Consider the following 15,933-nt stretch of genomic DNA (forward strand, 5'->3'; position numbering starts at 1 on the left):
TCGGAGACGTGGACAGGATCCTCCTGTAGGCGGGGTCCCGGGTCGCTTCGTCGGGTAGGGGAATGTGTCCTAGACCCATGTCTTGACGACCTCTGGGAGCTCCGTGCGGAGTGAGGGGGTGTCGCCATGGCAACCAGTTTGTCCATCAGCTCCGCCTGCAGCCGGTCGCGCTCTGCCTCGCGCCGGGCATGGGCTGCGTCGCGCGCTGCTTCGCGCTGGGCATTGGCGGCGTCGCGCTGCGCATTAGCGCTGGCCTGGGCAGCGTCGCGCTGTGCGTTGGCGACGTCGCGCTGGGCATTGGCGCTGACATGGGCGGCGTGGAGCTGTGCATTTGCGGCGTCGGCGCGGCTTCTCTCGATGTTCTCTTCTGTCTGGAGGCGTCTGGTCTCCAGTCTTATTCGGTCGTCCTCGCTCCTTTGTTGCGCCTGGAAGCGCTCTCGCTCGCCTGCATAATGTTCGCACTCGCACGTCTGTTGCGCTTGAAGTCGATCGCGTTCGGTGGAGGCTGCCAGGGTGGCGATGAGTGCCTGCGCCAGCATCTTGTCCGCCTGGCTGGGGGAAGACGCCGTTCGGGGCGATCGGCTCCCGGCAGTACTGGTTGGAGATCCGTTCTCCGGTTGCGTACCGCGGAGATCCGTCTCCTGGGTGCGCGTCTCTTTAGGGTTGTCTTCCTCGCGGGGCTGGTCGGGGACTACTTCTTGGGTAGTGTCTGGGGGTAAAGTCGTGTCAGTTCCCTCCTGGTCCCCACCGTGAGCTTGGTCAGTTACGTTAGCACCCACTAGGGCCTCTGTGGTCGGGGTAACCTGGTTGTTAAGGTCAGACATAATTTTACTTTCTACCTTTTCCGCGTTTAACTTCCCTTTAAAGCTAGGTATTGGACTGACAGAGTATGCCTCTAGGTAGGGAGGTGGCTGTCGTCTGCGCTGCGGGCGATCTAGCTTAGGAGAACCGTTTGTGGAGTGTTCGTCATCGGCCAATTCCATATTAATATTATATTAATATTACGCTAATTATTATCTCCGGCTCGAAGGACCAATTGTAACTGAGGGGTACAATTCCCTGACTGTATTAATCAAGTACTGATATCATTGAATCACTACCGACTTGTACATTACTGGCCAATACCGTACAAAGGTATTCTAGATGACAACACTCGCACAATAACAGGTTTTCCACACAAAATACTCGGTTAGAATATTTATTACATAAAAGGGAGATATTAGATTACATCACTTTGGTCAATTGCGCTTATAAGGCAAATAGAATGTGCATAGGTAATCAATAGTAAATATTAAGGATGATCTCTATGGTGCTCTGGGAAAGGGGGGTACTACCGGTTGTAAGCCAGCAGAGGGGGCCAAAGCTCTATGCAAGTCAATGGTTCACGGGGGCAATATCACCCCTGGAGCAGTGGGGATAGGCAGCCTGGTCCCAGGATGCGCGCTGTGTAGGTGAGAGCCGTGGAGTCTCTGCTCTGGCAGAGACGGGCTCGAGTGGAGGTCCTCACGGTAGATGTGTAGTTCCCACAGCAGCAGCGGGGCAGACGGTTCTGCTCCAGCCGCCACAGTCAAAGCACTGAAGAATAATCCTTGCCGGAAAAGTGGCTCTGCTGGCGGGGTAAATCCTCCGTGTTGCGCGGTAGTGCGCGGTGGTTCAGAGTTGAACTTGACGTTGGTCTATCCTATTAGCACGCGGCAATAAGTGCTCTATTATAGACACACAATTACCCACTTCACGTGGTCTTTGACTCGTAATGAAGGTTTACTAATATATAGAGAACGATACGACAAACAGACGTATTTAGGATAACACGATTCTATCTTGCGCGATACGAGCCCTGCTATACCGCACGTTGCGTGGTGGGTAAGGCTTTACTCGGTAACTGAACCAGACTGAACTGACGGCGAACTGAAGAGGAACTGCAAGGGGGGGTTCTACATTTCTTGCGCCATATATATATGTACCGTGAACAAATAGTACCTATCTCATTTCTGTCGCCTCTCGGTCTCGTAGCCGTGGGCGAAAGGCGGGCATGCTCGGGCAAGTCCCGGCGGCAGCCTTCAAGTCAGCTCGAGGGGGTAAGGCTTTACTCGGTACCTGGCGCCAGGGATCACTTCCAATAGAGGAATGAATATTATGGTCTGTCCTGCTAGACTAAAGGGATATTCCGTGCATATTGTACAAGGAATATACAGGGGATATCAAACGATATGCAGATATTATACATGGGATCTCAGGCAATAAATATATATATTCGGTTTAATCTGACCCTTTGTAACACTCCCCATCCCAATTTAGTCGTTGTGCTAATTCCCCCCCCTCCCCTACCTGGTTGTTGTGCGCATGTTCTCCTACTGGTCAGTACAAGGGAGCCCTGAAGTCATCCGCACGCTTCCTCCAACACGCACGGCGACAGCCAGTGACTCTTTTTTCACCTGGCAGTGAGGACTCTCATTGGTGAAGTGTAACGTGTGGGAGGTCACGCTGCCTTCATCAAGTCCTGCCTCCGCTGAGCAAGCGCCCAGACCTGACCTGTAGGCGTCGCTGTCCACAACGCCAGTTTCCCACCCATGACTTGCCCTCCCCCTAACCCAGCCAAACGAGTTAGTATGACGATCAGCCCAAGCCTCAAGCAATGCTGACTCCGGGAATCGAGACCGCAGCCTCTTGCATTGGTGACGAGCACAATCTCTGCTACGCCACCTGACCGCCTGCTGGGCCACTTGTTAATGATGATGATTGTGTATGCGCCATAAACCATGCTTCTCAGTTCACCTTTCAAGCCTCCCCCATTGATACCAGGAGTTTAATTGGAGAGGACTGTCCGCCTCAATATTATCACAGAGCAAATAATGCATATATTTAATCTTTCCATCGGGCAGATTTCCTAATGTTTGGAAAACAGTTCATGTGATTATCTTATATAAAGGTGATAGAGATGATTTAAATAATTACCGCCCAATCTCCAAATGACCCTACTTACAGTAGCAAAAGTCATGGAATCTTAAAAAAAGAAAAAGAAAATCACTCAGTACCTAAAGCTAATCACAGCACCATTTCAGCTATTACAATAGTTACAAATGATATAATATCTGCATTAGATGCATTCGAAGTTTGAGTTCTTAATTTCGTTGTGCGCAGTGTAATGACAATAAATACTATTATTTTCTATTCTATAAATACTGTGCCCATCTTTACGCTGATAACATTATTGTGTATTGTATTGCTGATTCTGTACAACTGGCTATTGAGAACTTGCCATTTTCCTTTAATGTCCCTTAAGCGCTTGGATCTTAAATTGGTCTTTAATATAGGCAAAGTTTATGCTGTTTACTAGAGCAAGAAATATTGAGTTCAGTGGTTTGCATATATCCACGGTGAGTTGTTCTAGCATTGAGAGAGTCACTGAGTATAAATATCTTGGCATCTGGCTTGATGAAAAATGAACATTTAAAATACTATATAGACAACCTTGCCAGCAAGCTGCGACAGAAAATTGGCTTCTTGTACAGAAACAGAACCAGCTTTCCTTTGAAGGAAAAGGATCATTGAAGCAGTTTTCTTATCAATTTTGGACTATGATGATGTAATTCATAGGCATGTTGCTGCTTCCACTCTTAAAGGAACACGTCCAACATTATGAGGAATGTGCTTACTGTCTTCTCCAGAGTCAGACAAAAAGATAGATACAATGCCAATTTCCTCTCTGTGCCTTCAGTAGAAAGCTATCCGGCTGCAAACTAGTCTAACTCAGCACAAATTAATGGAAGGGCATAGGGAGTGGGTAGCCTAGGCGTTGGGCAAAAACACCTCTCCCTGAGTTTTAAGCTAGGCTAGCACATTTCCTATAATGTTGATGAATGAATGAATGAATGAATGCATGAATGAATGAATGAATGAATGAATGAATGAATGAATGAATGAATGAATGAATGAATGAATGAATGAATGAATGAATGAATGAATGAATGAATGAATGAAAACTTTATTTAACAGATTGCAGAATGGGTACAATACACTACAGTACGGCTCAATACATACCATTGTTAAGAGGATGCAGACCAGAGAAAGACGTTTGTCTTGTTTACATCAGGGTCCCCCATTTTCAATTCATAGTGACATTTATGACATACACAACATACATGACATCATGACATTTATGGCATAGGGACATACATGACATACAGGTAGTACTGTTACATTTGTGACATATATGATTAAAGTCTTTCTCTGGTCTGCATCCCCTTAACAATTGTGTGTATTGAGCCGTACTGTATTGTACCCATTCTACAATCTGTTAATAAAGTTTTCAATCAATCAATCAATCAATCAATCAATCAATCAATCAATCAATCAATCAATTCAATCAATCAATGATATGCATATACAGTACTGTTACCCATAGATCCTGACAGAGAGTATATACATACGGTGGGGAGGAGACTGTACATTAGGAGGGGGTGGGTGGGTGGGAGAGAAATATACATACGGTGGGGAGAGAATATATACATACGGTGGGGAGGAGACTGTCTATTAGGAGGGGGTGGGGGGGGTTTGGACATTTACGGTGGCCAGTTTAGAATTGCAGCCTCCCGTAGGTGCTCTTTTAGAGCGGTTTTGAATGTGGGTAGGGATTCACATACCTTTACAGCTTTTGGTAGGGTGTTCCACATTACGTGTGGTTCCACGTGTACGATGTGTTCCTTTAAACCACTCGACTCTGGTCTGTCACTCTGCCCTCAGATTCATTACTGGTGACAGGTATGATACTCACCACTGTCTCCTGTATGACAAAGTTGGTTGGTCTTCTCTTGCAGATACACACAATAAAAATTGGTATTTGTTTATATACAAAGCCCTTATTGGTTTAAAGCTACCACCTGACATCACATTGTAGCTGGATTGGCACTTTGGACCCTATCTGACTGGCTCGTGCTGAAGGTTCCTCCAGCTGGTTCTGATCTGGGAAGGTCTGCCTTCTCTGCTGATGCTCCTGACTCATGGAACAGCATTCAATGTACTTCAGATCAATACTGTTCCAGCTTGAATGTACAGTTCAAAGCCATGATCACTAACCACTGTAGCTGTTTGAGCTGATTGTCTTTGTTTTTTTTTATCTTGTATTTTAGGTGATTTCGTCATCGTTGGAAATGAGGGTGACCTCAATGATTTTACGAGCTTTGAATAAAGGTTTGATATCTGTTACGCTCCAGTTAAAACTGTGACCTAATATGACTTTAACAGAGTCATGCTGCATTTCTTCCCTCTCTTTTTTCCGCCAGCAATTAAAGATCAGACGTGGGTTATATAAATGGAACGTTTTTCAGATCCTAAGCTGGCAGTGTGCATTCATCCACAGTCAGAGTCGGTTTAAAAAGGTCGTCTAAGGTGAGGAGGGGACCTGGGGGGTGTGGGGGGGGGGGGGGGGGTGGAGAGCTGGATGGAAGTCAGATTGAGGGGGAATTGTGAAAGGAAGAGAGGCAGGGTGCCGCTTACATTTCACTCTGACGCATTCTGCACAATTGTTCTGGAAATCGTGTGGTATCTGTAATATCCTAGGGATATCTGTGTAGCCCATAGCCTACCACAGCACAGCAATGATGCGTGCGTGATGACGTGTTACGTATTCCAGTCATCTCATATGCAGGCGCTGTTCCTTGTGTTGTCATTGCTGCCCGGGACGTGTGAATAAACGGTAACCCAATAAGCAGTCGCCCGATTCTATCATTCCCTATAGACACTAAGAGTGACATTAAGCGGAATATTACATGGTGCCAGAAGCCGGGTCTTTTTCGAACCCATGCCAAGAAAGAGAAAGAGAAAGAAGGACAATATGGAGGCTGCAGCAGTACCAATGCCGACGATGCATTGGGAATCCTCAAACCTACCTGACGCATGGAAAAAATTCCGCCAGCACGTCGAGCTAATGTTTAGCGGCCCGTTCAACGGCAAGACAGAGGAAATCAAATGCAGCTACCTCCTATTATGGATCGGGGAAAAGGGAAGAGACATCTTCAACACCTGGCAGTTGTCCGACGCCGACAGGAAGAAGCTTAAAAGCTACTACGACAAATATGAAGAGTATGTTATGCCAAAGGCGAATCCCATATTTGCAAGGTACACATTTCAGGAGAAGGTCCAGGGGCCTAGCGAAAGTGTTGACCAGTTTGTTACAGAACTAAGACTGCTCGTGAATGACTGTAACTACCCCAATAGTGAGGAGATGGTTAGAGATAGAATTGTTTTCGCTACAAACTCTGTAAGGGTCCGTGAGAAGCTATTGAGCCACGGGGCAGCGCTAACGTTCGAGAAGGCCATGGACATAGCACGCTCCCACGAGCTAGCCCAGGTACAGATGAAGCTAATGATTAGCCCAGGGGCTAACGCTAGCCAGGACGTGCACGCGGTCGGCAAGAAGCCGTACGGGGCACGTACACAGCGCCCAGCCATGGACAAATAAAGAAGCAACAGAGAAGACTCGACAGATAACACATGTAGGAACTGTGGAAGAGAGCGCCACACGGAGTCAGAAGACTGCCCAGCTAAAGGTCGCAAATGCAATAAATGCCAGAAATTCAACCATTTTGCAAACGTGTGCAGAAGCCGCACAGACAGAGGAAGGACGTGCACGAGGTATCAGAGCAGGGGTGGCCAACCAGTCAGAGACTAAGAGCCACAAAAAATTACTGTGGTACCACAAAGAGCCACACCATATACTAGCGTTTCTCAACCTTTTTTTTCAGTCACGGCACCCTTCATGTGTTTATAGGTCTCACCCTCTGGCCTCTGAAGTTGCTAATGTCTTTTTTATTTGGGCCTCACAGGGTTAAAAGTACCCTGTGAGACCCACGGTTGCAAAATTACAAAATCACTTTTAGCCATTTAAAAAAATAATGTTTATTTAAAAATTTTTAAAGGGGAACTATTTTACTATTTCTTTCACTATTTGGGCACTTTTACACAATTCCTGTGAGTCTATGGAACACCTAGTTTTTTTTCAAAAAAAAATGCATTGTTTTGTATTTCTAATCAAGTACTAAAAACCGCATTTTTCTACCTCAAGATCTTAAGCCGTTTTGAGGCTGGGCTCCAACCACTGTGTGGCCTGGTGCCAACTGCCACATCAACTGCCACATTATTATGCAGCTGAGAAATCTCTGACATCACAGATATGCACATTTTCAGATGACTCAGTTCAGTGAGGGTGAATATTGTGAGAGGAGAATTGGAAGAATTCGCCAATATGAGAATTAGAGACATATATCCTATTAATATAAGTCCACATAGCTAAGAAACAATGGTAAACACTGAAAAAAGCCATTTATAAGATAGTTCCCCTTTAAGCACATGTATAGTCAATTGGTCCTGTTGTTCAGCCTCACAATGCTATTTGATAGTAAATGTGTTTATATGTCCCACCCTCTGGCCTCTGAAGTTGCTAATTTCTTTTTAATTTGGGCCTCACAGGGTTAACCTCTTAAGCCCGAGATATAAAGTAAAAGTGTATATTTTCAGCATTACGTTTGTTTACCAATTATTTTAACTGTTATTAGTGAAATATAAGATTATAGAAATCTCAGGGCATTGAGTCGGAAACCGGCGCATATTGACAGGAGGAAGTGGCACAGCCAAAAGTGAGTGTAGTCTTTTGAAGGAAGAGACTCAGGGCTTTCAAATTTAGAAGAACTACGCTACCCAGCTCACACCAGCCCCTGTCAATCATCTGACTTCTGGATTTACTTTTTAATTTCTCTTATTTTTTGGGATTATCTCCCACAAACCTGAACGTTATTGCCATAAAACAGAACGCAGTTAGTTTCTCTACCTTTCTGTGAACGTCTTGCAAAAAACGGTGTTGCAATATGATGAAAAATGGTGGAGAAATTTACATTATAAAAAAGATGGCAGAATTCAGTACTGTATCTACAAAACCTTCTGTTTAATCATCTTCCCTTTATTCATTTGCTTAGATTTTTCAGGTCTGGTCAATTTTAGCATGGTGTTATTTACAGTCAAAGATAAAACATTTTTAAATAGAATTGATATTCTCCTTTGGTTCATTACAAGTTACTCAAGCCTAGTAACAGACACACTATTTCTGACACTGATCCATATATGTCCCTAGATTCAGATACCAAGAACATGCAAATGGACCATTTAAAAAAAAATTGTAAATGTTTATTCTACGTCCTTATGGAATGAGTGACATAAAAAAAAAAAAGTAAAAAAAAAAAAAAAAGGATTTTTTTTTTTTTTTTTTTTAATTTTTTTTATGGATGGAAGAGCCGCACATTGACGGGCAAAGAGCCGCATGCGGCTCGCGAGCCGCGGGTTGGCCACCCCTGTATCAGAGGAATGTGCATGTGCGCAACAGGATGACGAATGGTTTGTGGACTCCATCGTAACGGAGCACGCAGACACGAAGCGAGAACAGGCGTTCGCTGAGTTGGAGGTTGGTAAAGTCAACAAGCACAAAATAAAGTTTAAAATTGACACTGGTGCACAAGCGAACGTAATGCCAACAGCAACCTTCCACCAGATGTACGGAAAAGTGACACTAGGCCCACCATCCAGCCGACTCTCAGGATATGGTGGCCATGCTCTCAAGGTAGAGGGGTCATGCAAACTCACATGCAAGCATAAAGAAAATGTGCAAATGTTGGACTTTGATGTTGTGACCACTAATTCCCCCCCTGTATTGAGTTTAAGAGCATGCCTAGATCTGAACTTAGTAAAAATGATACACGTTGTGGATGCACAGGTAGAGGACCCTGTTAACGTCAGGCAGGAGTTTCCAGATGTGTTTCAGGGCATCGGGCTGTTCCCAGGGGAATGCAGTATCAGCATAGACCCAGCGGCTACGCCGGTCATATAACCCCCCAGGCGCATTCCATACGCTCTCCGTGGGCGTCTCAAAGAGGAACTGGACAACATGGAGAAGTCAAACGTCATAAAGAAGGTGACAGAACCCACAGAATGGGTCAGCGCCCTCGTCGTTGTGGAAAGACGCGACGGTAGGCTACGAGTGTGTTTGGACCCCCGAGACCTCAACAGGGCGATCCAGAGACCACACTACCCGCTCCCAACATTGGACGACATAACCCCAAGGCTCGCCGGAGCAAAGTACTTCAGTGTACTCGACGCAAGATCGGGCTACTGGGTGATCAAACTGACTGAACAATCATCAAAGTTAACTACTTTCAACACGGTGCACGGACGATCAGGGAGATGGACCGGCCAAAGAACAAGGCTGAGCTGGAAACGATCTTAGGAATGGTCACATACCTCTCAAAGTTTGCTCCAGGACTGTCCGACGTGAACACGCCACTGCGCCAACTCGTGAAGGAAAGCAGTGAATTCCAGTGGGACCCTGTGCACGACCAAGTGTTCCAACAGATGAAAGAGCTCATAACCCGTGAGCCGGGCCCCGTGCTCACATATTTCGACCACACCAAACCTGTGAGACTCCAGGTCGACGCCTCAAAAAGCGGACTAGGCGCAGTCTTACTGCAGGACAGTAAGCCAGTCGCGTACGCATCTAAAGCTCTGAACAAGACCGAAGAGAACTATGCGCAAATAGAAAAGGAGTTGTACGCTGTCCTTTTCGGATGCAAGAGGTTCCACCAGTACCTGTATGGTCGACAGGTAGTGGTAGAGTCAGACCACAAGCCACTCGAAGCGATCCTCAGAAAATCGCTCGCCGCTGCGCCGCCGCGTTTGCAACGCATGATACTGCAGCTCCAAAGGTATGACATCGTCATTATGCACCGCCCAGGGAAAGACATTCCAGTGGCGGACACCCTGTCGAGAAAGTCTATCACCTACCACGACCGCACACTGAGTGAGGGTATGGACACACAAGTACACACAGTCCTGAGCACCCTGCCTGTGAGCGACAACAAAATGACTGAGATCAAAGCAGCCACCGCCCAAGACCAACAGCTCATCACCCTAAGACAGATCTGCGAGTCAGGATGGCCTGAGACACGAAAGACGTGTCCACCCAGTGTTGCCGACTACTGGAACCAACGAGATCACGGTGATGGACGACGTCCTCTTTAAGGGTGAGAAGATTATCGTGCCACACACGCTGAGACAGGACATGTTAACACGCATACACACAGGCCACAAGGGTATAGAAAAGTCTAAAGAGAGGGCGAGGGATGTGCTATTTTGGCCTGGAATGGGTAGACAAATAGAGGAAATGGTAGGCTCATGCAGCACATGTCAACAGTATCGTAGCTCCAACCCCAAAGAGCCAATGATATCTCATCAGATACCTGACCGACCATGGCAGACCGTCGCCACAGACCTCTTTACATTACATGGAGAGGACTACATAGTCACAGTAGACTATTATAGCAGGTACATTGAGGTAGACAAACTACGCAGCACCACTACATCAGCCGTCGTGCGAATGCTCAAAGCCCAGTTCGCAAGGCTAGGCATACCAGAAACCGTAGTCAGTGACAACGGCCCATGCTATAGCTCCAGTGAATTTAAGACATTCGCACAGGACTGGGACTTTAGACATGTAACTAGCAGCCCTACTTACGCCCAGAGCAATGGCCTCGCAGAGAAGGGAGTCCAGATTGCAAAGTCACTGTTAGAGAAGGCTAGAGTAGACAACAAGGACCCATACTTGAGTCTGTTAGAATATAGAAATACACCAGTTGACAACCTCAAGTCACCCGCACAACTACTCATGAGCAGACGCCTACGCTCTATCCTCCCCACCACCAGTCAGCAGTTACGACCACAGGTTGTAAACCAGAGCACAGTGCGCGCCAAGAGAGAATGTCGTATATTTATCTAAATAAAACCTGTAAATTAAACAATAGAAATTATGCACATATATGAAATAGCAAAGAACTAGGTTATTTTCTCTTAGAAAAATAGAGACTCACAGCCATGCCAAATCACCTGTTAGGTTAACCATACATTTGAGTCAACAAGAAGGCTGTTAACTGGCCTCAGTCGAAATGGATCAAAATGACCCATATAAGCATTACAGGAAGGATTAAAATCATCTAGCGGTTGATGGAAAAAGCCACAGGAGAATTCAGTCAAAAGCTAATAGTGCAACCCTTCACCCTTCACCTAGCAGCTATAGGAAAAAGCCCAGAGTGCCATAAAAATAAGAACAGATCAAATGGCAAACAGATGACACATCTGACACATACAGGGATGGTGCGCCAAATAACTAACTTTTAAGTCAAGAAGTGACGGCCTGAAGGCCAACACCCGAGTTCTGTTTACTTTAGCTAAGCAGACCAAACAGGCCATTCTGTGATACCCACTGTTAGGTTGAGTGGGTACTATATTTCCATCTGTATGAGGGTCGCATTCAGGGACACTTGGGTAAATCATTCTAAAAGGAAACTAGTTCATATCCCCTCTGTAAGGTCACCTTGTAACGCTGTTTCGCAAGACCCAAATCACTGAGAGGGGAGACCTTCTAGCCAATAGGAAAGCAGGCTCTCTGGGGTGACGGCACTGGATGGGGCAAGGGTGGGGGGGGGTTCTCTCTTCTCTATAAAACCTACAGGTTGAATGATGGAGGTGAGACAGAGACACGGAGACACCGAGACGCAGAGAGAACGGAGAAGCAGAGACGGAGAATCCACCCCACCAGTTCGAGAATAAGAGACGCCACTAAGAAGCCCTCCGGGAAAAGCTGATTAGAGATAGAAAATAATTGATGCTGTGAACCAGATAATTTAAGCTGTTGGATATTCCAATAAAACAACGGTCAGAACCGTTTTCACCCGCAGCGCTGTCTCCGCCTCCACGTGATTTCCAACGGACCATATTTGAATGAACTGTTACTTTAACGGGAAATACAACGAGCAGAGTAAGCTATTCCACTATACATTAGAGAACGAGCATATAGCTATAACATAGAATCATTGAGAAGATACATTAATCTGGCGCCGTGACTGCCGGTCTGTACATCCGAACGGAACCCAGGACAAAGACACAACAGAACTTCAAAAAACTCTCAGAGCAGAGCAACGACGCCTGACTACACCATCCTCGAGCAACAACAACCAGCAGAGGCCAAACGGTGAGTTGAAGATGTGTCTGTGTTGTCGGGGTTTGTTTGGGCAGATTTCGAACAGGGGTAGGGAATGGTTGCATTGGCGCGATCGAGTTAAACGATTGAGCGCACAGCCGTATCGGCACTAATGAAATGAAGGGGATTGGCGCGATCGGGTTGGACAATAATATAGTTCAGGTCGCGCACTGCTGAGGGGCTAGAGGATTGCGCCAGGTTAGGCGACAGAGACTCTTGTTTAGAATCGTAGGTTCAAATGCAATGACAATAACTGGAGACGTCTGGTTTGTACGTTGCTAAAGACAAATCGACGTCGTACGAATCCGTTTAGTTCTTACGGAACAAGAGATCTGGAGCGCGTAAGGTAGTCCTCTTAAACCTCGGAAAAATTAGCACTTGTGCACTGGGGGGTTATAAAGAACTGCGCTTATGTTCGAACTAAAAAACTGCACTTAGAAGCGATGAGGCATTATATAAGGACTTTGGTATGTAACAATGTATATATGTTGTTTAGATGAAATAGGATGACACATGCATGGTATCATAGCTATAATCAAACGTACGTCATCATAATGCTAAACGTCGCGGATTACTATATTACAACCAATACGGAATAAAGCCGTTTTATACCCGGGAAGCTACTGCTATACAAAGCAGGGCTAATACATGCTAAACTACGTTGCAAGCTAACGGGGAATGCTGGGGGTTATTAATGTTTAGTACGACTGTTGTGTTGAGATGACGGAACTTATAGCTTCGTCCATGGTGGCTGAAAGGCTACCAAATGATGCTACATGATGTGCAAGGTTGACCAGTGCTAAGAATGATTATGTTGCTGAATGGGAGTATGAGTGTAACTGTGCGGATGAGAGAGAATGTGTGTGAATGAGTCTGCTAGAGGTTATGACTTATGAAGTGGATGCCAGTATTTTTTGTATCATTATGATAACTCTAGGGACGGGTACGGCCGCGGGGACACCATAGCACTGTCCGCAAGAACGTCGTACATACCGTATGGACGCTGCGTTGCGATATCGAATGAATTGAGTGAATGGCGAGTGAGATGGAACCAAAAGGATGTGTCACGTTATTTGAATTTTTTTAAATCAGTGGTAATGAGGTCGTGGTTTAATGTGGTAAAGATCAAAGAAAGCAGGGTTCTTCTTCTGCTTCGAGGAATAAATGGCAGATCGCGGCCACCACTGATGACGTCACTAGGAGCATCTGCTTGGTGGGGGCCTAGAGGGGGTGCGTTAGATTTGAAATACCGGGCTGGATCGGGAGCGTTAGATTTAAAATACGGAGCCGGCCGGGGCTGATACTGTAGGATTTATAAACGAATGCTTAATAAAGTTAAAATTATGTTATAAAATATGACTGGGTTGTGCAAAACGTCGCGATGTGTTGTGCCGCTCAAATCAACAGGATAATGGGCCGTGTAGGAAACGCTATTGTAAGGGGCTAGGCTAAGCTAACTAGCCGTGCTAGGCTGATCGAGCGATAGCAACATTGAGCTAAGCTAATGGGGCTAACAGTATTAAGCTAATCGTGTTAGCAGTGGACAGCTAACTATGCTAAAAATGCTAAGCTAACTATGCTAACATGCTAAAGCTACCTGTGCTAACAATGTTGCATGCTGGGAGTCTCGGGGAATATCGCGTGATGCTGTTTTGGCTGACAGCGAGACCTCGTGAGTGTAAACGTGACGTAAGCCTGTGGCGACGTCTCGCGGGAAGCCATCCTTAATGGCGGACTACGATTCGGTACAGGGAATTCTGGGAATTGGGGTTCATGTTGTGTGAGCACGTCGGCTGACGTCATGGGAAAAGTGGCTGCGTGATGACGAGTACTGTGGGGCAATGAGGTTGATGTGTGAATAGAGACAGCAGGGGGCGGTGTTGTCTTTGAAATGGATACACCTCTGCTGTTGCTTGGCCCTCTCTCCCTAGGTTGCCCCCCTCCCTTCCTCCATCCCTCCCTCCCTCCCTCTCTCTCTCTCTCCCTCCCTCCTTCTCCTCTCCTCTCCTCTCTCTCTCTCCCTCCCTCACCTCCTTTTCTTCCTCCATCCCTCCCTCCCTTTTCCACTCCCTCCCTCCTTTTTTCCCCTTTTATGGCTAAAATGGTACAGTATATGAGAGGATACTAGAAGTTTCATCAGGGCCCCCCCCCTCCCCACTGTAGCCTTCCCTATAGGGTGTGCCCCCTCCTGCACTATTATAATGGGTGCCATCCTGCACTATTATAATGGGTGCCATCCTGCACTATTATAATGGGTGCCATCCTGCATTATCATAGTGTGTGCCCCCTTCCCCTCCCCCCTTCCATCCATCCTGCACTATCATAGTGGGTCCATTCCATCCTTCCATTTATTATATGGTGTGAGCTCCCTATGGTACAGCTCCTTCCCTGGAATGCTTCCTTTCTCCCTTCATAGTTTCTATGGTGTGTGCCCCCCCCCCCCTCCCCACTGTAGAGATGAGATATCATCTCCCTCTATACCATAGTGTGTGCCCCCCCATGCAGATATAGTACTCTTTTCCGTCCCTCCCTCCCTCCCTCCCTCCCTCTCCCTCCCTCCCTCCCTCCCTCCCTGCCACCTTCTCTCCCTCCCTCTCTCCCTCCCTCCCTCTCTCCCGTTCCTGTGTGCGTATGAGTCACGTGTCTGTTCTAATGTTTGCAAACAATGCACCTTTAGATGTGGTTGTGATGCGCTCTGCTCACGAGGACAAGTTTGTAAAATGAGACGCACAGGAGGTCTTGTTTCGCATTTAATTTAACCAGATGTGTGGAGGCTTATTTCCTGATACGGGTTCGAAGATAACTTCATGGTTATTGGCAATTTGTTTCCTTATATCGCTTCCTCCTGGGTTCCAACTTGTGTTGACAGACGGCAACCCTGCTCAAATACGGAGCGTCAGCGCTCTCGCTGGACTAGAAGGGTGCACTCAGTAGAGCACAGATGTCCGCCAGGACGGCAGCCACACATGTGATAGTGATAATAATGGATTGGATTTGTGATGCGCTTTTTGTTCGATGGGATCCCAGAGTGCTACGCTACAGGTTTAAAACAGTTATAGGGGAGGAATAGAACTTGGTTAATTAGAAACATAGAATAAACAAAGGATTTAAAAAACGAGGGCGATAAAGTTAAAATAGGGGGCTGACAGTCGAAGGCCTTTTTGGACAGGTGGGGTTTCGGCCTGCCTTCTCCCTCCCCCGTCCCCCCCTCCTCCCTTCGTCTCGCCGTCTCTCTTTTTCTTTCCCTCTCTCCCCCTCTCCCTCCCTCCCTCCTTCTCTCCCCCTCTCCCTCCCTCCCTCCCTCTCTCCCTGCATCCCTCCCTCCCCCATTCCCTTCTCCCTTCCTCCGTCCCTTGGGGTATAGTGGTGGCTTTTAGGAACTCCATGCAAAGACCATTAGTTGTATTAAGCTGTGGGTTAACTGGACCAGGCTGTACGGTGAAGTCTGCTGGTTGATTCTGGAAATAGAAAGAAAATAAATAAATCTCCCTTCATAGCATCCCCCCCTCCTTCCCTCTCTGTGCCCCCCCTCCTGTCATAGCTCCCCCCCTCCCTTCATCTGTCTGTGCCCCCCCTCCCTTCATCTGTCCTCCCTCTCTCCCTCCCTGTCTTCCTCCCGCTCTCCCTCCCTCCCTCCCTCCCGGTATCTCCCCTTCCCTCTGTCTATCCCTCTCTCCCAGATGGACTCTGTTGATTGATTGGTTGATTGGAAACTTTTTCAGAATGGGTGCAATACAGTACGGCTCAATACACACGATTGTTAAGGGGATGCAGACCAGGGACAGACTTTCGTCTTGTTTACATCGGGGTCCCCCATTTTCGGATGGATAAGTTGATATTCATGGTCGTTTGGGAAC

General features: G+C 46.7%; 1 protein-coding gene across 1 annotated transcript in view; it reads left to right on the forward strand.

The window, feature by feature from the left end:
- Positions 1-9,228: 9,228 nt before the first annotated feature.
- apcdd1l (adenomatosis polyposis coli down-regulated 1-like) overlaps positions 9,229-15,933 on the forward strand; it is a gene marked incomplete at its 5' end in the record, with an annotated part of 58,172 nt that continues 51,467 nt past the window's right edge. The window contains one exon of the mRNA XM_084315680.1: positions 9,229-10,039. Within this exon, the coding sequence (XP_084171806.1) occupies positions 9,229-10,039 (811 nt within the window). The remainder of the gene's footprint in view (positions 10,040-15,933) is intronic.

Source organism: Notolepis coatsorum (assembly GCF_963971535.1).
Source record: "Notolepis coatsorum genome assembly, chromosome: 6".
Taxonomy (NCBI): domain Eukaryota; kingdom Metazoa; phylum Chordata; class Actinopteri; order Aulopiformes; family Paralepididae; genus Notolepis; species Notolepis coatsorum.